Below are 24,732 nucleotides of genomic sequence, written 5' to 3'. Positions count from 1 at the left end.
ACAGTCCCTTCTGGCTTCTGCAGGTACCTGCTTTCAGGTACACGCACATACACACAAACAAAAAATTAAATTAAATTAAAAATAATAAAAACCATATAGTCTTTCAACATTTACTACCTATTCATTTTGTTCTTAACGCTGGAGGCCAAGCCTACACTGATTCTTGGACCTTTTGTCTTGAGTGTTGTTTTTTTTTTTTAATTTTTCTTACTATTTATTCAAGGTTAAATCAATGGTTGAGTTATCAAAAATGACAGAGAATAATTTCACAGAAGTGACACTCTTCATGCTCAGTGGATTTTCAGATCATCCAGAATTACAAGTCAGTCTGTTCTTAATATTCCTTTTCATCTATTTATTCACTGTGTTGGGCAATCTTGGGCTAATCATGTTAATCAGAATTGACTCTCAGCTTCACACACCTATGTACTTTTTTCTCAGCAATTTAGCATTCATTGACATATTTTATTCCTCCACTGTTACACCCAAGGCACTAGTCAATTTCCAGTCCACACAGAAATCAATTTCCTTTGTAGGCTGCTTTGTTCAAATGTACTTCTTCGTTGGTTTGGTGTGTAGTGAGTGTTTCCTTCTGGGATCCATGGCCTATGATCGCTACGTAGCAATCTGCAATCCCTTGCTATATTCTGTGATTATGTCCCAGAAGGTGTGTAACTGGCTGGGAGTTATACCATATGCAATTGGATTCACAAACTCTCTGATATCTATCTGTGTGATAAGCAGTTTGCCATTCTGTGATTCCTACATCAATCATTTCTTTTGTGACACCACAGCTCTTTTAGCCCTGTCCTGTGTAGATGCCTTCAACACAGAACTTGTGATCTTTGTTCTAGCTGGGTTCACACTGCTCAGTTCTCTCCTCATCATTGCTTCCACTTACCTCATCATCATCTCAGCCATCCTCAGGATCCCATCAGGAACTGGCAGGTGGAAGGCCTTTTCTACCTGTGCCTCCCACCTCACAGGGGTCACTGTCTTCTATGGCTCCTTGATTTTCACCTATTTGCAACCTGATAACACCTCATCCCTCACCCAGGCGCAAGTGGCTTCTGTATTCTACACCATTGTCATTCCAATGCTGAACCCACTGATTTACAGTCTGAGGAACAAAGATGTGAAAAATGCTCTCCTGAGAGTCATCCACAGGAAACTTTTTCTATGACAAACCACACCCATTGCAAATAAAAAAAAAAGAGCTGGGTACTTTCAAATAGTTACTTCACCAGTCAGGATATTGTAGAGTAACTTCAAAAGACATACCACAGAGTTAGAGAACATAGTGTCTTAGAATTTGATATATAAATCATTATTTTACTTGTTTATGGGATATACTAAATTCATCAGGAGGTCATTTCAGCCCATAAATTGTTCATGTAATAAAAATACACAAGGCAATAGGAAGACATATGTACATATTTTAATGAACATAATATCACACGAAGGCATAAACATTCTTCTAGTTTATAGATTTTTTTAAATGTGAATGTTTTGCCTATATGAGTATAGATGCACTACCATGTGTGTGCCTGATGCACAGGGAGGTGGAAAGAGGACATTCCATCTCCTGGCCCTGGAGTTACAGATGTTTGTAGCTACCATATGGGTGCTGTGAAGCAACCTTTGCCCTGAAGGAACAAAATTTTAAGCCATTTGAACATAACAGTTACAGTTTTTCTCCATTTACCTGTAAAACATACTTGGTGTCGTAGAGTCACAGATTTATGCTCAGTTGACTTGCAAACTTTCTGCTTTGTTATTGTCTAGAGTGATGTCCAGTCAGTAAAATTCTGCAAATACATACATATATATATATATATATATATATATATATATATATATATGACATTAGAAAAGAAATGGTTATAGAGTTGTATAACATTGTTTAAGTGTGTGAAAATTTCTAGGCTATTCTTGAAATATTTCATTGATGCATTGTATTTGACATAACTCTATGTAAATATATTCCTTCTGCTATTGTGGCTTCAGTTTGATTTTCCTTTGTGAATAAATATTATGAGGGGTTGAGTGTATTAAAAAATTATATGCTGTGTTTATGATCTTACCTAATTATATATATCTGGCATGTAGGTATCACATTTTTACATTTCAAATAAGTATCTCATAAAGAGAATTTATCTTCATTCTTGTGGAAATAGTTGTTGTTAGTTATATGTGTATTATTGCTTTAATATACAAATAATTTAAATATTAATATTGTTGGCATTAATAAATATTTTATCTCTAATTATCCTTCTTCTTGTGATTGACATATATCACCTGTATGTACCTAGATGTGAAAACTACAGTTCTTTTATTTATTCTCATGAGAGTAGATTGTTTTAAATGCCAAAATTATATTTAAATACCCATACATCTCTTTTAAGATATTAACTTCTTTAGGTTCTTTCCACCCATTTGTCTTCCATTTCTCTTTTACCTCCATACCCTGTAGTGGTAACTTTCACAAGTATGTCTGCTTTTTATTCAGTCATTTTTTTTGGCTTTACTACTCAAAATCTCTTGGTCTTTACATGCTAAATGATTAAGGTGACAATCTTTATACCATGTGTCACATCAGTAGGGTGTTAGATATCATCTAGCTGTTGAACAGTGACAACAGACACTCAATTTAAAAATATGTTGCATCAAACTTTAAAACAATGCCACTTTTCCATTCAGTATGCTAGATTTAGAACAGCTTAGTGATGATGCTGTTAGTTATAGGTATTCTTGGAGTTTGCATTTTTTCACCATCTTTAAAGTATATATTTTTTTGTTTTTGTTTTTGTTTTTCGAGACAGGGTTTCTCTGTGTAGCTTTGTGCCTTTTCCTGGAACTCACTTGGTAGCCCAGGCTGGCCTCGAACTCACAGAGATCCGCCTGGCTCTGCCTCCCGAGTGCTGGGATTAAAGGCGTGCGCCACCACCGCCCGGCCTAAAGTATATTTTTATATAAAATAAAAAGTAACTTTTAAATTTACTTTAATTCAAGAAAATATTTCAGGCATTACGAAGGAAACAAATTTATCAGTGAAAAGAAAAGAAATCGAGTGCAAGTTCTTCTGATCATATATATTTAGGTTCATTGTTTTACTTTACATTTCTATTCAAAAACTTATCAAATTTGCAAAAAATTTTTAATGTAATTTGAGGAGATATTGCAATGGTAAAAGTATAAGACTATGCTAGTTTCCCTGAGGTGATTATTTCCTCTTATTTAAATTACATTATAAATATTACTAAATAAGTGTAAATTACTAAATAAACATTGTCATATAAATACTATATAAATTACTGCCTACCATGTAAATAAATTTATATTTCACATCATTTTTATACACAAATAATATGTACTATTCAAAAACTCATTACAACATTTACTAATTTCTTTTCGCAATTTTAAATGTAAACTGAGGATATAATATTGACTATAGTAGACTAAAATTAAGTAAATAGCCAGGCGGTGGTGCCATCTATCTTTAATCCCAGCACTCAGGAGACAGAGGCAGTGGATTTCTGTGAGTTCGATGCCAGCTGGGTCTATGGAGCAGATGCCAGGACAGTCAGGGCTACACAGAGAAACCCTGTCTTGAAAAACAAACAAATAAGCAAAAATCAAACAAGTGTGTGTGCTAAAGTAAGTATTATGTACCCACAAAGAAAATAATTGAGACAAATTATAATTATGTTAACAAAATATCAAGAATGAATTTGAATTTCTTTCATTTACTTTTTGGAAATCTGTTATACTTTACCTTTTTTTCTGATTGACATGTCTATTCCTGTAAACATGCTTTTAAGTGCTCACAATAAAGAATTATTTTCATTTTTATTATATAAAGCTTAAAATAGTTATTTCTCTAAACATTGCTTATCATCCTAAAAATGACTTTATGTGATCATTATGCAATGTAAAAACTCTATAATTATTAGGTCAATTTAAAAGCAAATAATTTTTTTCATGTGAAATATCAGAAAAGAAGACCAAGTGAGGCTGTGGTTCATGGTAGAGATTCTGAGAGAACAAGCCATTGCTCATTTGCCCTTGAACTTTTGCCCTAGAAAGTGTGCCAAGTTCATTCCCCTGGAAACTGGTCTCTGAGGACAGTCTCATGTTGTGTGGTCTTCATTGTTGGTTATATGAAGCTCTTTGTCTCAACAGGATCAGGCAATGCACTACACCACTCTGAGGACTTTCAAGTATTTGGCATACTTTAGAGACTGAAATTCTTATTAAAATTTTCATTTGACCAGACTAAAACAAAATTTTGTTGTAGATTATTTTCATTGATAATTTAAAAAATGAATGCACAAAAATCTAAAAATAATCACCCCAATGAAAATAAACATTATGTTACAGAAATGTACAAGTCATTTAAATACTTTGATAATTTATACACTAGAAAAATTTAATGTTGAAGCATTTCTAGGCTACAGTCAAGGAAGAAGTGTCATGACAATCCTTGGCTCACAGTAAGTATCCCCAACTTTAGATGGTTTTAGGTGATTTTGTTTGGGTCTTATCATGAACAGTGTTGGTATTTGCAGAAATAGAAATGTAGTGTTGACAAAGTCAGGGTCTGCATTCAATGTAAGTGTATTGAAGTATATTTTATTAGTTTTAGATTGGTCAAGTATTATAATATCTGTAATTCTAATTTACCACAATAATGTGATTTATGATTGAAATTTATTTATAATGTGTTCAATGATTTTGAGGTTAAATAGGGACTAAATGATACATTGCAAATGTTCCCTATAATTGTTGATTAGTTGTCAAGCCTGATTATGATTTGTTTAAACTTCTATAACTTCAGAGATCAAGATTCTGGGAAGGATTATAGTGCTTAAATTGTTCTTCCTTCAACAACTTTTCTTATTTATTTTTTTTTTTTTGGTTTTTCGAGACAGGGTTTCTCTGTGTAGCTTTGCGCCTTTCCTGGAACTCACTTGGTAGTCCAGGCTGGCCTCGAACTCACAGAGATCCGCCTGGCTCTGCCTCCCGAGTGCTGGGATTAAAGTTTTTTTTAGTAAAATATGTAGGTGACTGTACAACCTGTGATGTCACATGCTCATGAATATTAAAGGTATTCAGGAAGGAAAGACCTATGAATAAATAGTTCCTTCTTCTAATTATGAGGTATATAAATTTGCACTCTAAAACATTTAATTCAAACTATTAGTTTTAGCTCCATATAAATTCTTAATAAGCTTTTAATTAAGGGGATAAAGAAATGACTCAGTAGTTAAGAGCACTGGTTGTTTTTCTTCTAGATGACTTGGGTTTAATTCAGAGCACTTACCTGGCAGATCATATCTGCCTGTTATTACAGTTCCAGAGGATCTGACACCCTCCTCTGTCTTCCACACACACACACACACACACACACACACTGCATGATCATGGTTCGTGGTGTACAGTACAGTACAATACAGGCAAAACACTCATAAACATAAAACAACATACCACATTGACAAAGAAATAATATGTCCTATGTTAAATGTCTACAGACTGCCATAGTCCTTTGTGATTGATTTTCTTTTAAGACCTCACATTTCTCAGCTTTATAATATGAAAATTAAAAGTTTCCCCTCATAGTCACGATATCACTAAAAAGAAAGAGAAAAAATAGGAGTTATAAATTCACTAGGTAGACAGATATATGTTGTATCATTTTCCATTTTATTCCAGCTTTAAATTCTAATTTTAACTAAAAGGGACTGGAACAGGGATGATGAAGTAAAATGTCATATCATACTTAAAATAAATATTAAATATTGGTGTTTTCTATCAAACATTGTAAAATTTGTGTTCATGACAAGCAATGCAAATCTTTTTGCCTTCTTCACCTTGTAAGACTATCATGTTAATGTTCTACCCCCCACCTCAATACACACACTATAAAGGCTGTGTGTACACAAAGACCCAGCTATATTCTAGAAATTTTAGGTAGCCAAGCCCTCCTTACATTCCTTCACTTTCTTGGCAAGGATTCTTTTAAAGCTAAGAAAGACTGTGAGGTCAGACCCCTGTCAACAGGGGAAAGATCAGATGCCACCTGCCTTAGGCCAAGTGCACTTTCTACCTTGGGATGCTTTGTCCTTCCAAGCACAGTCTCTTGATTAAGAGGAAAGCTCTACCTTGTTCAGACACATTATTTGGAGTAGGAGACTCTTTGTGACATTGGATATTTTTCTAAATTTCCAAATACTAGTCTACATCTGCATCAATATCTGACAATTTGTATTTTAATTTTTTAAAAATAAATTATCTATTTCCTGGTAATATATTATATAGATATATTATATAGATACTTGTAATTTTTAATCCAAACATAGCTATTACTAAAGTCACTTGATTTCTCAGCATTTTAGAGCCATTCACTATGGATGCCTGGAATTACACAAATAAGCCTGATTTCATCCTCATGGGGCTGACAGATTCCAAGGAGATCCAGTTGGTCCTCTCTGTGCTGTTTCTACTGATATACTTGGTCACTGTGCTGGGGAACATAGGCATGATGCTGATCATTCGTCTAGATGCCCAGCTTCACACTCCGATGTATTTCTTCCTCACCCACCTGTCATTCCTTGATCTCAATTACTCAACTGCCATCACACCTAAAACCTTAGAGAACCTGCTGACTTCAAACAAGAGCATTTCCTTCATGGGTTGTTTTACCCAGTTGTACTTTTTTGTCTTGTTTGGTGGTGCTGAATGTTTTCTTCTTTCCTCCATGGCCTATGACCGCTATGTGGCTGTATGCAACCCTCTGCATTACCCACTTGTTATGTCCACAAGACGCTGCCAGACCCTCCTCACCTGTTCCTATATGATGGGAGCTATTGATTCCTCTGTCAATATGCTCTGTCTAAGCAGGTTAAATTTCTGCAGCTCTCATGTCATCAATCACTTTTTCTGTGACACACCTGCAATTCTAGCACTGTCCTGCACTGACACCTATGTCGTTGAAATGATAATAATCATTGTCTCTGGTTCAACTCTAATGGTGTCCCTTCTCACCATATCAATATCTTATACATCCATTCTCTTGGCCATCTTGAAAATCAGTTCTACTTCAGGAAAGCAGAAAGCCTTCTCCACTTGTGCCTCTCACCTACTGGCAGTCACCATATTTTACAGCACTATGATCTTCACTTATTTAAAACCAAAGAAGTCCTACTCCTTGGGAAAGGATCAAGTGGCATCTGTTTTCTACACCATTGTGATCCCCATGCTGAACCCACTCATTTACAGTCTCCGAAACAAAGAAGTGAAAAGCGCTGTCAGTAGAGTTATCAAGAAGAGGGAAGACCAGAGGCAGTTAAGGTAACAGTGGTGCTCAGCACTTAGGCTCTTCCCTTTCTATTTTTCCTATTAGGTCTTTCCTTGGTCTTTATCGAAAACTTATTGTATGCTTTATTTAAATTTGTGTGTGAAGCTTTCTTTACATAATATAACTTGATCCTAGATATTACTAAGGAAACATTTTAGAAATCTATGTTATAATAATATGAAATATATACCAGATCTGTGGTATAAATATGTGTGTTTTAAAGACAACTGATTGGAAAATTAGAAACAATGATCTTCATTGTTAAAATTATATTGTGTGATATTCTATATATCCTGTAATTTTAGAGAATTATGAAGCCATAACTTCTGTATAATGAGAATAAAGCATTTATTTTTAATCTCAAGAAGGAATCCACAGAGGGGTTAAGTGATCTTGTTTTGAACTACGGATTGTGGATTTTGGACTCTAGCTTCTGATTATTAGAATGCTAAAGCTTAAAGCTATTTCCACTCAGTCAGGAGGCTCAGTCATTAGGAACATGTGTTGCTATGGTAAAAGATCCATATTAGTTTCCAGCATCCACATCTGGTGGCTTACAACCTAACCTGCTGTAATTCCAGCTCCAGCAGAGTCCCCTTATGGGCTTCTGATCTCACATGCCCTCAGCTACACATACACACACACACATACACACACACACACACACACACACACACACACACACACACACACTCCCTACATATACAAAATAAAGCCTTCTTGTAGGATGACTCCAGTGTGTGCACGTGGAAAACATTTGAAAGATATGTTTTAGTGTGACATATTAAGAAGTCATAGCAAGAGTAGATCAGTTCGGGCTTTTTTCTCAACCATTACCAGTAGTCTATTGTGGAGGTATCTTTGTGGATTTCTGGGGACCTCTCTAGCACTTTGCTTCTTCCTATTCCCATGGGGTTTTCATTTATCATGGTCTCTTTTTCCTTGCTCTCCCTCTCTGTTCTTGATCCAGGTGGGATCTCCTGCTCCCCTAAGCTCTCTTTCCCTCGACCCTTGCCCTTCATTACCCACCCCCACCCCCCCAACCCACCCCTGTCACGTCCAGTTTGCTCATGTAGATCTTATTCATTTCTCTGTCATTGAGCAATCCCTGTGTCTTTCTTAGGGTCCTGTTTTCTAGGTAGCCTCCCTGATCTACTCTGGTGATCTGATGGCCAAACACCCTAACTGTCGTGCTAGAACTCTCATCCAATGACTGATGGAAGCAGATGCAGAGATCCATGGCCACGCCCCAGGTGGAGCTCAGGGAGTCCAATAGGGGAGAAAGAGGAGGGATTGTATGAGCAAGAATTGTTGAGACCATGATTGGAAAAATTGCAGGGACAAATGGTCAAACTAATGGAGGCGCATGAACTGTGGACCAATAGCTAAGGAGCCCCCATGGAACTGGACCAGGCCCTCTGGATAAGTGAGACAGTTGATTAGCAACTGTTTGGGAGACCCCCAGGCAGTGGGACCTGGACCTATCCTTAGTGCATGAGCTGGCTGTTTGGAACCTGGGACCTATGCTTTGCTTAGCCTGGGAGAAGGGAGGAAGGGACTGGACCTGCCAGGCTGAGCTGAATCCCCAGAGGAGTCCTTGCCCTGGAGGAGATGGGAATCGGGGTTGGGCTGGGGGGAGGGCGGGTGGGGAGGCTGGAGGAAGAAGGACAGGGGAATCCGTGGCTGATATGTAGAATTAAATTAAAATATAAAATAAATTAAAAAAGAAGCCATAGCAAACTGCCTTATTCTTTTTCCTTTAGTTTTTTGTTTGTTTGTTTTTTCCGTAGATCTTTTCTTTAACATTTAAGTTATGTTTATTTTATTTTAATCATTTTTTTATTATTTAATCAATTAATTATTTTTTCCGTGCCTGATAACAGTTTCCCCTCTGCCCTCCTCTCCTCACAGTCTCTCTCCACAAGTGCTACCCACCCCTTCCCTCTTCCTTCCCTTCAGAAAAGTGCAGGCCTTCCATGTATATCAGTCAGCCGTGGGATATGGAGTTGCAGCAAGACTAGGCAACTCCTTTCCTGTTAAGGTTGCACAAGATAACCCACCAGGAGGAAAGGGTCCCACGAGCAGGCAACAGAGTCAGAGACATTCTCCATTCCCTCTAGGGGCCAGATGTCCCACAAGATGATTAAACCACACAATGGCAACACATTATCAGAGGGCCCATTTCAGTCCCATGCAAGTTCTCTGTTTGGTGGTTCAGTCTCCGTGAACCTCCAATGAGCCTAGGTCCGTTCACTGTGTGTTTTCCCATGGTGTCCTTAACCCCTCTGGTTCCCATAATCCTTCCTCCCCCTCTTCCATAGGCTTCCCAAATGTCCACCTAATGTTTGGCTTTGGGTCTCTACATCTATTTCCATCAGTTGCTGGGTGAAGCCTCTCTGATGACAACTGGGCTAGGCACCAATCTATGAGAATAGCAGAATAACATTTAAAATCATTTCATTGACCTTTTTTTGTTGCCAATTTTATTCTATCCTAGGTCTACGGACTGTCCAGACTCTGGGTCCTGTCCCTCCAGGCATTGTTAGAAGTGAGCTCTCTTTCAGCATATGGGTTTCAAGCTGGTCATTGGTTTGTCACTCCCATAATTTCTGTACTGCCTTTGTTCAGTATATTGTTAAGGCAGGACAAATTATAGGTCAAAGTTCATGTGGTTGGGTTAGGGTCCCAATCCCTCCACTGGAAGTCTTGTCTGGTTACTGAAGATGATTGGTTCAGGCTCTGTATCCCCCATTGCTAAGAGTCCTAGCTAAGGTCACCCTTATAGATTCCTGGGAATTTCCACTGGACTAGGTTTCTACCTTATCCCAAAGATGCCTCTGATTCCAGTTGTCTTTCCCAGTACTCTTTCCCTCCATCCTTCCCCAACCTGATTCTTTCTATTCTCATGTACACCCACCCCCATTCAGACCTCCATCCTTCCCCAACCTGATTCTTTCTATTCTCATGTACAGCCACCCCCATCCAAACCTCTCCCTCCATCCACCTGTGATGTCTATTCTATTTTCCCCTCACAGAGAGATTCATGGGTTCCCCCTTGACCCTTACTTGTACACATAGCTCCTTTGAACACATGGATTGTACTTTCTCACTAATAACCACCTGTAAGTGAATACACACCATGTTTCTCTTTCTGGGTTTGGGTTACATCACTCAGTATGATCTTTTCTAGTTCTATCCATTTGCCAGCTAATTTCATTGTTTTTAAGAGCTGAGTAATAATATTTTATTATCTAAACATACCAAATTTTCTTTATCCATTCTTAAATTGATGGACACTTAGGTTATTTCCAGTTTCTGGCTATTGTGAATAAAGCTGGTATGAACATAGTTGAGCAAGTGTCCTTGTGGTATGGTAAAGCATCCTTTGAGTATATGCCCAGGAGTGGTATAACTGGGTCTTGAGGTAGATTGACTCCCAGTTTTCTGAGAACCGCCATATTGATTGCCAAAGTGGCCTTGCAAGTTTGCACTCCCACCACCAAAGGAGGAGTCTTCTTTTTTTTTTTTTTCATTTTTCTTCATTAGGAAATTTCTGCTCACTCTACATACCACCCACAGATCCCCCTCCTCCCTCCTCCCACCCTCCAGCCTTCTCTCCCAAGCCACCCCACATCCCCAAATTCAAGGTCTCCCATGGGGAGTCAGCATAGCCCAGCACACTGAGCCTAGTCAGATCCATGACACTTCCCACTGCACCAAAGCTGTGCAAGGCATCACACCACAGGCACCGGGCTCCCAAAAATCTGCCCATGCACCAGGGACAGAACCCGATCCCTCTGCCTGGGTGCACCCCAAACAGTTCATGCCAAACAATCATCTTTCATATCCAGAGGGCCTAGTCCAGTCCCATGAGGGCTCCACAGCCACTAATCTACAATTTTCCACCAGTGTGGCCAGTCATCTCTGCACGTCTTCCCGTCATGATCTCCACGTTCCCTGCCTGCAGAATCCCTCCTCTCTCTCATCAATTGGATTCCTGGAGCTCAGCCTGGAGTCTGGCCGTGGATCTCTGCATCTGCCTCCATCAGTCACTGGACAAAGGCTCCTTGATGAAGGTTAGGGTATTTGCTAGTCGGTCACCAGAGTAGGCCAGTTCAAGCAATCTCTAGATCACTTCCAGCACTCCAAGGTGGGGTCATCCTTGTGGATTCCTGAGAGCCTCCTGGCACTCTGCATCTTCCTCCAATGGATTTGCAGTTCTTCTCAAATGTAATTATTGATGGAAATGCTTCACTAAATTGGCTTAATAGAGAAAAGATGTGATGGAAAAAATATTAACAAGTGAATATAGATTTTCTTAATCCCAGGAATTTTGCCCAGATGGAATGCTATAAAAAATCTAATTTTAGCTTTGTCATCTGTAATATACATGAAGATAAAGAAGTATAGTTTTAATTTTTTCTGTCATTAAAGCTCATATTAGAAGTTTTATATTAAAATAATTTTCGCAGATTTTTTTCACTTATAAAATTATATTTTATTTTACAAAATGGTTTCAAACTTTACAATTAAACTGTGACTCTTTAATTTAGGAGCTAATATTTTTAAAAAATATTAAATTTAAATTAAGAATGTATATTAATTTGTTGAAAGCTTTAAAATATTTTATACACTTATACTCTCAGTCTATTTTGAGATTTTGCCTTATATCAATGATATATGTAAATATAAATGAACTTTGTTTTACTTGTAACTATGTTGTATAAAATTTACGGTTTACTTTGTTTATGTCTAAAAAGTATAACATTAAAAAAAATTTAACCCAGTGTCTTGATAATCACTTTTACTTCTAGAACTAGGAATTTGTAGAGATAAGCAGTTAAAGTTCAAAGTCATCCATGACCATATAGCAAGTTTCAGGCTAGGATGGGCTAATTGAAACCTGTCTGTCAGGTCCAATGCAGGCCCCAAAATGGCAGTACTAATGACATCTTAAACAGAAGCACTCCAGTAAACAAAAGGATTCTTATAAGTAAATGGAAACCTAATGAAAGCAATCACATCCCCTATTTGCAACAAAAGTCAACTATCTTAAGCAAGAGCATCTAGTTCCTTATTAACCCAAACAGCCTGCACTGCCTTCCAGGCTTTCTTGCCCTCACCTTTCTTTCAATAGCTAACTGTCTCTTTAAAACTGACAAAGCATTTCCTGTCACCCAATGCTCCCCAACCTACTCAAGAAGGAGAGAGTCCAGCATTTGTTTCCTCACTTAAACTCTGTTTCTAGCCACTGAAAAGACTAGCTTGGTGGTTTTACAAGCCCCACCCACACTGTCCAAAAATGTAAAAGAAGGAAGAAAGAAATGGAGACAGAGACCAGAGACAGAGAGTCACACACACACACACACACACACACACACACACACACACACACACACACAGATATACACACACACACACATACACACACACATATACCCATATACACAGAGAAAGAGAGAGAGAGAGACAGACAGACAGACAGACAGACAGGGAGATTAGAGATGATAGACTGTAACACAGCATAGAAAAATGTACTAGATGACTTGTTTTTGATAGATAGATAGATATTTAATAGCTACAATTACATATTTTGCTTAGTATTTACAATATGCCAAACAATATATTTTGCAGAAACGAAGTTTATTTTTGCAAATTATTTTCCTGGTAGGCACCAGCAAAACACAAGTTTTATTTTCATTAAACAAAAAGGAATGAGTTCTTTTAGATAAATAGTGAATAACATGATTCCTTATGACTGTCTTAGAATCCTTATTGCTATTGTACCATCCTTTCTCATTTTTCTTCATTTTCCTCCCTTGATCCTCTCTAAACAGTTCACTTTTCCCCATTTCCTCATCAAAACATGTGTATCCTGCCATTTCCCTTCACCCTCCTTCTGTATTTACTTCCCTTCTACTCCATAAAGAGCCCACCCTTTCCATTTCCCTGATCAAAATTCTGGACATAAATATAAGTATACATTCTAATGAATTTTTTTTTTCATTTGGGTTGATATTGCTCCCGCAAAACTCCAACACCACCTAATAAAAGCCTCAATGCCAGACATGACAAACCCTGTTTTGAGTCAAGGTGGTCCAAGGGACCCCAAAACATACAACTTATTGTTATTACCTTTAGTTGCCCCTCAGGGGTCTAAAGTAAGTCCTTATTACTGAAGGTACCATGAATTGCTGAAATAAGACTCATTGGTCTCTGAGCTGGAGGTGAGCTCAATGCCTCCTCCCTGAGGACTAGCTTTCATGCAAGCTTATTGCAGAGGGAGGAAACCAAGAGTTCTATCCAGTTATGATGTCTGTGAGCCATATCAATGACGAGTATCACAAGATAACCTAATGGATGCAATAGTAGCACACAAAACTTAGTGTCAAACAATAGCTCTCTAATTGAATTTAGGACCTGCTCAAAAAGCAGAAACCATGCCTGGTACTGAAAACCTGGCTAACTACTCAGTGCTAGTAGTTATTGGAGGAGAATCTACAATTACTACTCTATTAACCAGCATAATCCCTAACAACAATCTATAAATATTTGTCCTTATGCCGACAGATAAGCTCAATCTTCGCCTCTCATCAGGGAAATGTCTCTTTACAGTAGACAAAACCACTACAGAAAACCGTAACCAGTCAATATTCAGAGTTGACAAAGTTCAGTCCTAATGGATACATCTACCAAACAGTCCCACACCTAAAGCTCACAGAGCATTGCAGAAGAAGAGGGAGGATATAGGATGAGAGGATCAATGTGTTTGCTGAGAGAGTATGTCTCCTGGTCAAATGCTACACCAAAAACATGGCTGTCTAAACATGAACTCAACAAGGAAGATGCCAATGGACATGCTAATGCTGACAGAGAAAAAGCCCACATTCCCCCAACCATACAAAAGAAACACTGGCTAGTAAGAAATGCTAAAAGAAGAAAAAAATAGCCTTCCTGAGGGAAAAACACATCAATTAGCTATCTGATACCAAAAGATTATTCCTGAAATATGCATATAAATATTATTCTACAAATTGAGCAGTTTATACTACTGAATATTTATGTATATACTTAGGCATATATGCATGTAGCAAAAATTAATGAAAAAAAGAGTTCATGAATTTCAAAGAGCAGAGAGGCTTGTGAGAGGGTTTCAAGGGAGGAAAGGGAAGGGAAAATATAATTATATAATAATCTCAAAAAATGTACATAGTTATAATACACTAAATAAAAAAATCTTCAAAGAAAAGATATTCTTCAGTCTTTTTAGTATATAGTCTTATTCTTATTGCCTTATTGCCTTATTCAAGGCAATATTATTCCAGAATTTCTTTAAACTCTAATGGTTTCATAGGGTAGCTGGAAATGAGGACTATATGTAGATTCTACTCAATACTTCCTCTGTCACTGTATCAGACCAAGGAGACAAATTTCATTTTGGAAAATTATTGATGAAGCCTACTAGTTTGTTTTACAGTACATAATTTTAGATGTACATTTCTACTATTTAGCAGAATAGTATTATTAAATAGTAAGTTTTATTTTCTTTCACAGCCTCACTAAAACTTTCATCCCAGGAGTAATAAAGGGGAAAACCTTTGGAATTATTTCCTCGTAGATAATGACATTGATTCTAGTCCTTTCAAAGGCTCTCTCATTCTGCAGTCCTAAACCTTCATTTCCTTTACCATGCTCACTGCGTTCTAACCTCCTAACTCTTTCTTATGATTACTGTCCTTATACTATTATAAATGTTTCTTATTTCTGATTTTTCTTCTTTTTTTAACTTATTTATTTTTATTTTATGTGCATTGGTATTTAGCCATGGGTGTCTGGAACTGGAATTACGGACAGCTGTAATCTGCCACATGGGTGCTGGGAATTGAACCCACGTCCTCTGGAAGAGCAGCCAGTGTTCTGAACCACTGAGTCATCTCTTTAGCCCCTGATTGATTCTTCTTGAAGTCAATTGCATTTTTTGGTGTGTAGTTTTGTTTATTTGTGTTTAATAAGGTTCTTCCTCACTTCCCTTTTTAAAATTGTATTTTTCTATTTAATTTCTATTCCAGGGCATTTATTACCAGCTCATTTTCTATACATTTTATCAGTATGTTGATTGCGTTACTCTATGAATACTAGATTTGTTCTAACCACTGACAGCAGGATCTCAACTAATGCACTTGGAGACTAATAACTATGAGTGGTGAAGTTCAAGCATAGAGAGATTAAACACAGTTCACGGTCACCACATTAGTTATAGAAGTGGCCCTGTTTTACATTAGAGAGTATCCCACTGTCTGAGTCTAGAGCCCCATCACTTTCTATCACTATTCAAATAATATCATTTTCATATAATAATATGCTACTCTAATTAGACTGGTGATCCTAGCAATTTTAAAGACAATGTAAAAACAAGATACTTTTCTTGATTTAATTCTGAGCAAATGTGTTATTAAAATATAAAACCATTATTGAATCTTGTTGTTGATACTATTGCTGATTTTGTATACTACTATTTATCTTTAGCAGAATGACAGGTTTTCTGATGGAAGCAAGTGACCTTTTCTACAGGTTCAAAGCTTGATTTTGTTAAATTTGATGGCATTTTCCCAGTATGACCACAGTAAAATGACCTCTTTGAGAAATGGCTTCATCTCCTCAAAATAAAAATAAATTCCATTCTTAATAGTTCATTATGTAAACCAATTCTGCAATAGAAATAAATATAGCAAAATGAATATAACTGGTGTATTCTTGAGTTTAAGTGAATGTGTTTTCCGTATTATGGGCCTTTTATTGAGTAGGAGTGTGCTTTGCGGTATTATAAAAAATACACAATCATTTCTTTTACTTATAGTAAAAGATAGGATTGGGAACTGAGCAAGGACCTTGAGCATAAGAAGAAATGTTATTTCATTAAAGCAGTCCAGCTGTATAGATAAATAAGAGGCATTTATGGAAGCCAATTTAAGGTTATTCTTTTAGTCTATACATTCATTTGCATGGCTAATATAGAGAAATCTCAATAACATCGCTAAATAGTATTGGTTATGTTTTGGAGTTTCTATTCCATCACTATTATTGAAGAGTTGAAAGGAAAGACTTTATAGGAACAGACCTATGATTTAAGTCAACAGCACCAAATAATGTACATATAAGTTTGAGGTATGTAAGAAAATATTGTACCATTGAAGCAAAAGTTCACAAGAAGACAAAAGAAAGAGGAATTAAGTTTATGTTGTGTTTCCATAATCAATATGAGCAATTGAAAACTAAATATCCCTAATGTAAATAATTTCTGACATATCCAGCAAAGGTTAAGTTATTTGAAAACTATGAATAGGATCTTATGTATATCAATAATTAATTGATATATTTCAATGTAAACATAGTATAGATATGTAAATAATATGCTAACATTCACATATCTTATATTAAAAATTAATTAATGCATTTTGGGAAAATATTAGGCATATAAAGTACAGGACATTCATATATGATATAAATATAAGCTCATGTTAGCTTTAGGTTTACTCAGTTTTTAAAATGCATTTTTTTTCATGAAGCAATTTCTCTTGAGTAACTTTCTCATTGCCTCTTTCACATCTTTGTTTCTCAAACTGTAGATGATAGGATTCAGCATGGGAATCACAATGGTGTAAAATGTTGACACTACCATGTCACGCTCGAGGGTGTAGTTGGAACTTGGTCTCACATACATGAAGAGGATTGTCCCATGGAAAATGGACACTCCTGTTAGGTGAGCTCCACATGTAGAAAACACTTTCCTCCTCCCTTCAGCTGAATTTATCTTCAAAATGGCCACCAGGATGAAACCGTAAGAGACCAGGACAATGAAGATGGTGACTAGCTCAATGGAGCCTGCGCAGTAGAAGAGAAGAAGTTGATTTAAGTGAGTGTCAGAACAAGAAAGTGCCAGCAATGGAGGAATATCACAGAAGACGTGCCTAATTTCATTGGATGCACAGAAAGAAAGGCTGAAAGTAGCCACTGTGTGTATAGTAGCATGTAAAATTCCACCAGTGTATGAAGCAATAATGAGTGACACATAGATTCTGGGTGACATCCTCACTGCATATAGAAGTGGGCTGTAGATTGCCAAGTAACGGTCATAAGCCATTGCTGCCAAAAGGAAACATTCTGTGGTTCCAAATGTAACGAAGAGAAGCATCTGTGTTGCACATCCAGCAAGTGAAATGGATCTATTCTTTGAAAGAAAATTGACCAACATTTTGGGAGTCAGTACTGTAGAAAAGCAGGCGTCCAACAGTGACAAAACAGTCAGAAAATAGTACATGGGGGTGTGGAGCCGTGCATCCTCAATGACTAATACAACCAACCCCAGGTTTCCTATCAGAGTTACAAGGTATATTGCAAGAAATAATATAAACAAGAATATTTTCATGTCAAAATCATCTGTGAATCCCAGTAGTATAAACACTGTGATTTCGGTCACATTGTTCATCTGAATTTTTTCTGCATTCTTCTCTGGTGGAGTCCTTGTCATTTCTGGTTTCACTTGCAGATTCTAAATGCAACACTCTGTAAACTTAAAGTCAATAACATTATACACTCATGCTCATATTTGGAAAAGCCATTTGTCGTTGATGAGATTGTCAGTAAATGAAATGAGTTTGAGTAGATGCATTTCTCTGTTTAAATAAATTGAAGAAAGGTTATTTTTCTCTTGTTGAATAAATTTATCAGGCTAAAAAAGATAGCCAGTGCAGTTTTGTTAACTCCAGTTGCCCTCATTATTTAAATACCTTCATTTTAATATTATAGTAAAATTCAGAGAGGCTGAGCATAACCATATATGATCAATAGAGGAAATTTCCTTAATATTCTTATTTTTGAAAGGAAATCACATTAATATGATAACAATAAGTTGAGGTTTATGGAGAAAATCAAATGAGAATTATTTATTAACCATTCTTAGTTAACTAGAAGTGAGGTATTATGTGTTCATTTCTGTAATTTGTTTTCTCACTAAAGCCTCTGCACTCATATTTTCAGACATTTATCCCTTTCCATGAGCATGGCAGACTCAGTGATGGACAGACCAACTTCTAGAGAATGAATATTTTTAAAAGTTCCTTGCTATAATTTTTGCTGCTGTTGCTTATCACATTTTATTTTAAATGCAACCATCACTGACTGTTAATTTGTGAACTCTGTTGATTTTTCATTTTCTCATACTTTTCTGGCTTTCAAATTAATATTAATGTCAGATTTATTGGTTCATATGCTGATTATTAATGTAAAGTCCTTAAAATAATTTTGTTAAAATTAATTCACAGCCATATCATGAAAATATTATGGCTCTGATAGTGTTTCTGAAATACTATGAATAATCTTTTACTCACTAAACACCAAGAGAATTATTTACACATAGTAATTTGTTCTTGAAGTAAGAAAACCACAATATATGTTAGAAACTTGTTCCAAGGAAATGTTAAACATTCTTCTCTGAAAAGAATATTTCTGTTGTTGGAATGAAATATTAGATGTCACATCACTTCCAACAAGATCTTCAAAGGAAGAATGCCAGTGCAGCTCAGTGGTAGAGTACTCAACTAGCCTTCAGGAGGCCCAGATTCAGTTCCTATGAAAAATTATCCTGGCAGAAATAAGATATACTAAAGAAATGTTTGTGTTACTCAATCTGACTATCAGTCTAGTGAAACAATGGACTTTAAAGACGTGAATTTTCCTGTGAAGCTGGTTCTGGAGAAGGAAATCGTACCAGTCAGAGCGCCAACCTGTCACCATGAAAGCAATCTCCTACAGCTCTAACATGTTGCCACAGCACTGTGAAAGATGATCCTGCAGTGCTGGTAGTGATGGGACCACACCTTACGGAGACCACTTAGACAGGAATGTACCTCTGGCCCTCTGTTTAGCCTATGGCATGACTCTGAAGAAGGAAAAGGATAGGGGTTACAGGATCTCTTTGTTCTTCTAAGTGTTGCCATGTTGAATGTATTTCCTTTTTCTGTTTTTTTGTTATTAATTTGACTCTCTAGAATGGGTGGCTGAACTTGACTTCTTTGGCTACAGACTTGGACACCAAATTTGGTAACACCAGTTCTGAAGAAGGAAAATCAAACAAGAACAGTGATGAAGTGTTTAGCACTGGAAAACTTTTTCTTTCAGCAAGACTTGTACCAACCTACATTTATGAGAGGAAAATACCTACTACTCATGAAAAATATCTACTATTTCATCCTATAGTAAACGTACTGTATTTTGTCATACAGAAGCTTCAAACAGAAAATAAGACAGTTAAAAAAGCAATTGAAAATTATTCTTTGCTTCTAAAGTTTCTAAATTTTTGTGGAAGATTTTTCCAATACATGGATCAATAAATTTGTAAATGTGGGTTATAAATGAACAAATAAAACACTATTTCTCCTAGATTTCCAGAGTGCTTAACCTTAAAACATAAACAAAATTCCAATTTCATGGTAAATTAAGACAACTTATACGTTATACATAGGCATGTATAGGAATATGATAACTTATTTTTAAGTAAATGGCTACATATGTAATACTTTTTCTATTTTATTCTATGTACCTTTGTTAAGATGTACCATTTGTGGACTGGCAATGAGGGTGACCAGAGCTGGATCTCTTAGAGCTGGAGTTATAGGTGGTTGTGAGTTAAATGATATTGGTGCTGTGCATTGAACTTGAATCCTCTGGAAGATCAGTAAGCAATCTTAAAGGCAGAGTTATCTCTCTAGCCCCTGAATGCCTGTATCAATAAAAGAACATACATGACGTTAATTAAATATGTGTGTGTGCATGCATGCATGCATATGTGTGTTACTGTTTTGAAGGAACGTTATAAAGATTGTATTTATTATTAATAATTTATACTTCCTTACAATATAGTTTTAAAAAATGTGAAATATATAATTGTTTTTGAAAATCCAAAACAAAATATGAATTAAGTAAATCAAAACACATGGAAATATAAACTATGAATGCATTTTAAATTGTTCTTTAGTTGAAAGGCAACTAACTGGTGGGAATTTTTGTAAAATACTCTTGGACATGTTGATTGATAGAAAGACGAGTGTTTTCTAATACATCAACCATCCTTGTGGCAAATATGTAATCCACTGTAAGGTACTGAGGGGAGGCATGACTGATAATAATTAAGGATATCAGGTACTTTCTCCAATGACCTCCAAATACAAACACAAAAGTTTCCACCAAATATTTGAGGAAGCTAGAACTAATTTGTGTGTGTGTGTGTGTGTGATACTTGTGATGTGATATGATGAAGAAGATTTTAGGGAATTTTTTTTACAAAATATAATAAATTAGAAAACACAAAACACTGAACATAAGAAAAAACAGTAGTCCTATGGTATAGTGCAAGTGAAATAGGTCATGACAGCAGTGACATGCAATGTTCATTTTCTTATGTATACCTTATATCTATATAAAATCATACAAAAGAAGTGACTCAATAGCCTTTAATGGATGAAAAAAGTTTGATTGGCTTAGTAACATAACCTGATAAGGTCACACAGTTCAGAGCAAAGCCAGGAATCATGGCCATTTTTTTCTATGACCTCACTTACACCTACCATAAAATATTATTTCACTAGAAACAACATAAAATCAAACTCCCACATATACAAATTATTTCACAAATCAGTATTTGATTTGTATGAATTTCCTAATTGGACAAAAAATTCAAACTTGATTTAAATCCCCAATTAAAAAATAATATTAAAAACCTCAATGGCAAGTAACCAAAGACTGGTTCATAGTTTTTCTAAATTATGCATATATCTTTTAATATTTTGCTCTTGTTCTGCTACCTTTTCTCAAGTGTATTAAGGGAAATCCCTGACTTAGATCTGTGCTATTAATGTATGTGAGACATCCCGCACTTTGCCGGGCTTTGTTCCTTAATGCAGCCTTCTATCTGTATTGCAATGATAGCACCCACATTGCAATTTTAAATGAAAGGTTATGTTTTCTAAATATTTCACGTGCAATAGGAAATTTTTTTCTTACCTTCAAAAAATAATTTCTCAGTCAAGTGAAGCAAGGTATAAATATTACATATTCCCTCCTTAGACCAGGCCCTTGAGCTCTTCTAAAATCCCCAGGGACTCCCCAGGAAGAACACACTGAAGGTCATTAGGGATAGAACAGTACCCAAGTGTTGTCATTGTTTCCCCCATGGTAAACAGGTGAATAACTTTCAAAAATGAAATTTCATTATAAAAGGATACAAATGGTTATAAGAATGCAAATTAGACCTTGATACCAATTAACCCTCAATACAAGATGCATATGCTCTGAACTGAAAAACAAATTAAGTGATTTAAAACATAATTATAGCTCTGCTTCTGAGTTGTGGACTTAATAACTATTCAGAAAGCCAACTTCCTCTCTTGAAATGGAATATTTATCTCTCATCTTGTAAACATGTACAAAGATATTATGTAAACATAGTTTATGAGAGAATGTATAACCCTTCAATAAAGATTATTAATTAAACATGTGAATTTAAAAACATTATACTTCTAAGTCATGAGAGAGGTTTATTTTTTTATTTTCTTTTTCTTTTGATTTTTGTTAAGGCATCCTTTTCCTCTTACTCTTGACTTTCTCAGGATCTACCCTTCCCTTACCCACCACACAGCTGCTTAAAAATGCTAATCTCTCCATCTGTTCATATTAATATACAAAGGGTATTTTTTAAAACATTACTGAAGAAATTTGAGCTACCTCTCTCTCTTGGGCTTGTCTTCTGAATAAAAGAATAGACCTGTAGGAAGCTTGAAGGCAGTGTTATAAAAGCTTCAGAGAGATTCAATACAGCAGGGATTTATAAATTCTGGAGACTCTCTGGATGTGGCAATGAAGAGAGAACGTAGTCAGGCTTAGCAGAGAGACCCTGTCACAAACAATAAAAGCGACATAAACAAAGATAAATGTAGGAAAATATGTTTCAGATATCAGAGGGTAGTGAAACGCAAATTAAAATAGCAGAACCTCTACTGCATAATAATTAGAATGAACAAATCCAGGATACCTGCAATATACTGATGTTGATGTTGTAAAACAGTAGGGACCCATGGACAGCTTGTGAGAACGCAAAATTGTGAAAGGATTTGGAAAAGGTAAAAGTTTCTTGCCAAGTTGCCCACGGTTTTACTTGTAGTCTAGTAATAACAGGGCTTACCATTTGCATAAAGGACTGAGAAGTTTATGTCCTAGTTGTCTCTATTGTTGCCGTAAAACTCTGTGACCAAAATCAACTCGTGGAGGAAAGGGTTTATTTAGCTTAGGTATCCTGAAACTGGGCAGGAACACGGTGGGAGGAGCTGATGCAGAGGCCAGGGGGAAGCACTGCTTACTTGTTTCTTCCTCATGGCTTACTCAGCCTGCTTTCTTCTAGAATCCAGGACCACCAGCTCAAGTGCGGCACCACGGACAATGGACTGGTATCTCTCCCATCAAGTACTGATTAAGAAAATGCCTTGCAGGCTTGCCTTCTTGTAGCTCCATCTTCTAGAAACATAGCCTCAGTTGAGGTTCCCTCCTCTCAGAAGACTATAGTACGTGTCAAGTTGACATAAAACTAGCCAGTACAGTTTATATCCACATAAATCATGGACGTGGGCACTATAGCATCTTTATTTACATTTATTAAAAGTTTTGATGGGGCGTGGCTTAGTGGATAAACCCTCGCTGAGTAAACTTGATAACCTGCCTGATCCTTAGAACCTTCATAAAAAAGCCAGGATTGTGACAAGTGCTTGTAATCCAAGCATTGGGAGGTGGTACCTATCATATGCCTGAGGCTCACTCGCAGCCAGCCTACCTGAGTCAGTGAGTCTGAGGGCACTGTGAGACTATGTCTCTTACAAACTGAGGAAGACAGCTGAGTCTGTCCTCTCACTTATGCAACCACATGAAACACACATGAAGATGTGATCTACCTGCCTCCACCTCCCCAGTGCTAAGATTATAGGTGTGCACCACCATACCTGGCTTTGGAAAAAAGTATTGTGTCTTCCTAATTTACCAATGTACCAGTGTCAAATTCTGTTACAGCTCTGTGTGCTGCTGTGTCAATTACATATGGCACTTGTTCATGGGAGCATATACATTTATGTGTGTATGAAGGAGCACATATATATAAGCATGTGTAATATTTCAAATGAGTAGACTGTAAGTTAGGATCATGATCCACAGCATAATAAGCTTTACAAAGTCTTAAGGAGTGTTGTTAGATTGATTTTGACTCCTTGATATTTCTAGCAGTTTGATGTTTTCATTTTTTGTTTTTCTAGACAGGGTCTCTCTGTGTAGCCTTGGCTGTCCTGGAACTCACTCTATACACAAGGCTGGCCTGGAACTCACAGAGGTCTGCCTGATTTTGCCTTCCAAGTGCTGGGATTAAAGGTGTGCACCACCACCACCCTGACCACTAACATTTTTTATTTGTCTTTTATTTGTAAATAGTAATCCTCTGATATCCTCAAATTTAATTCTTTGCTCATTTCAAAGTAGGTGTTTAAATTGGGCACAATGAAGAGTAAAAGAATGAATGATTTTTATCATCTCTCTGACCTTTGCAATGTATATTGTGATTACAGGTTACTGGGTTACTGTAGTGTATCATAATCATTGGCTTATTACAATATAAACAGCCTAGACCATTACCATGCACCATGAAACTTGAATTATAATTCACTATCGAAGCTGAGTTGTAAGATTTTTGTGTGGTATTTTAAGATTTCTTATCGTGTATTAAAAATGTTTATTTTCCTAATTCATTATTTTTGACCAAAAAAATCCCTTTTTGTTCCAAAACTTATCAGCCATTTTCTCCAGCCACTTGTTTTTTCTATTGATAAGTTATCACAGTGCTTACTGAAACAGAAGATAATTAGAACAATTCCACCCAGGAGAATTTCCTGTGGGCTTCACAGAAAGTTAGCAGATATAAATAATCTCAACGAACCATATTTGTCATGTAATTAAACCTGTAATTGATCTTCCACAGGTAAGATTGATTTTTAGACTTAGAAATTGTACATTTTAGGAGACCTACAATTCAATATAAAGTATGTTATTTTGTACTAAACAGTTTCATTATTAAACCTGGAGATAAATGTTAATTATCAGCTATTGAAAAAGTGACTAAGATAAATTTACTGAAATCTTGTTTATGCAGAACTCTGCATAATGTAACCAACAAGGAAAATTTTTTAAATGTATAATTAATGCTTGCAGTGGTAAATAGGATGTGTGCCTCATTGTCACAATGAAAAGTGAAGGCAATTTTGAAGGATAAGTAATGAGGAATTTGTCAA

The 24,732-nt window shown here is 36.3% G+C and overlaps 3 protein-coding genes across 3 annotated transcripts; 2 read left to right on the top strand and 1 right to left on the bottom strand.

The window, feature by feature from the left end:
- The first annotated feature begins 250 nt into the window (after nucleotides 1-250).
- On the top strand, nucleotides 251-1,183 carry LOC128102098 (olfactory receptor 8I2). Its single transcript, XM_052725613.1, has one exon. It carries the CDS (start codon nucleotides 251-253, stop codon nucleotides 1,181-1,183), a length of 933 nt encoding a protein of 310 aa, XP_052581573.1.
- Nucleotides 1,184-6,406: 5,223 nt separating this feature from the next.
- Nucleotides 6,407-7,354, top strand: LOC128102090 (olfactory receptor 8H1-like). The gene has a single exon (XM_052725606.1). It carries the CDS (start codon nucleotides 6,407-6,409, stop codon nucleotides 7,352-7,354), a length of 948 nt encoding a protein of 315 aa, XP_052581566.1.
- A 9,544-nt stretch (nucleotides 7,355-16,898) lies between these two features.
- On the bottom strand, nucleotides 16,899-17,885 carry LOC128100897 (olfactory receptor 1102). The gene has a single exon (XM_052723640.1). It carries the CDS (start codon nucleotides 17,883-17,885, stop codon nucleotides 16,899-16,901), a length of 987 nt encoding a protein of 328 aa, XP_052579600.1.
- Between the last annotated feature and the right edge of the window lie 6,847 nt (nucleotides 17,886-24,732).

This window comes from Peromyscus californicus, unplaced genomic scaffold, assembly GCF_007827085.1.
Source record: "Peromyscus californicus insignis strain IS unplaced genomic scaffold, ASM782708v3 Scaffold_7__1_contigs__length_154581171, whole genome shotgun sequence".
Lineage (NCBI taxonomy): Eukaryota > Metazoa > Chordata > Mammalia > Rodentia > Cricetidae > Peromyscus > Peromyscus californicus.
The sequence above is the reverse complement of the archived record's forward strand: the minus strand, read 5'-3'. Positions and strand labels throughout refer to the sequence as shown.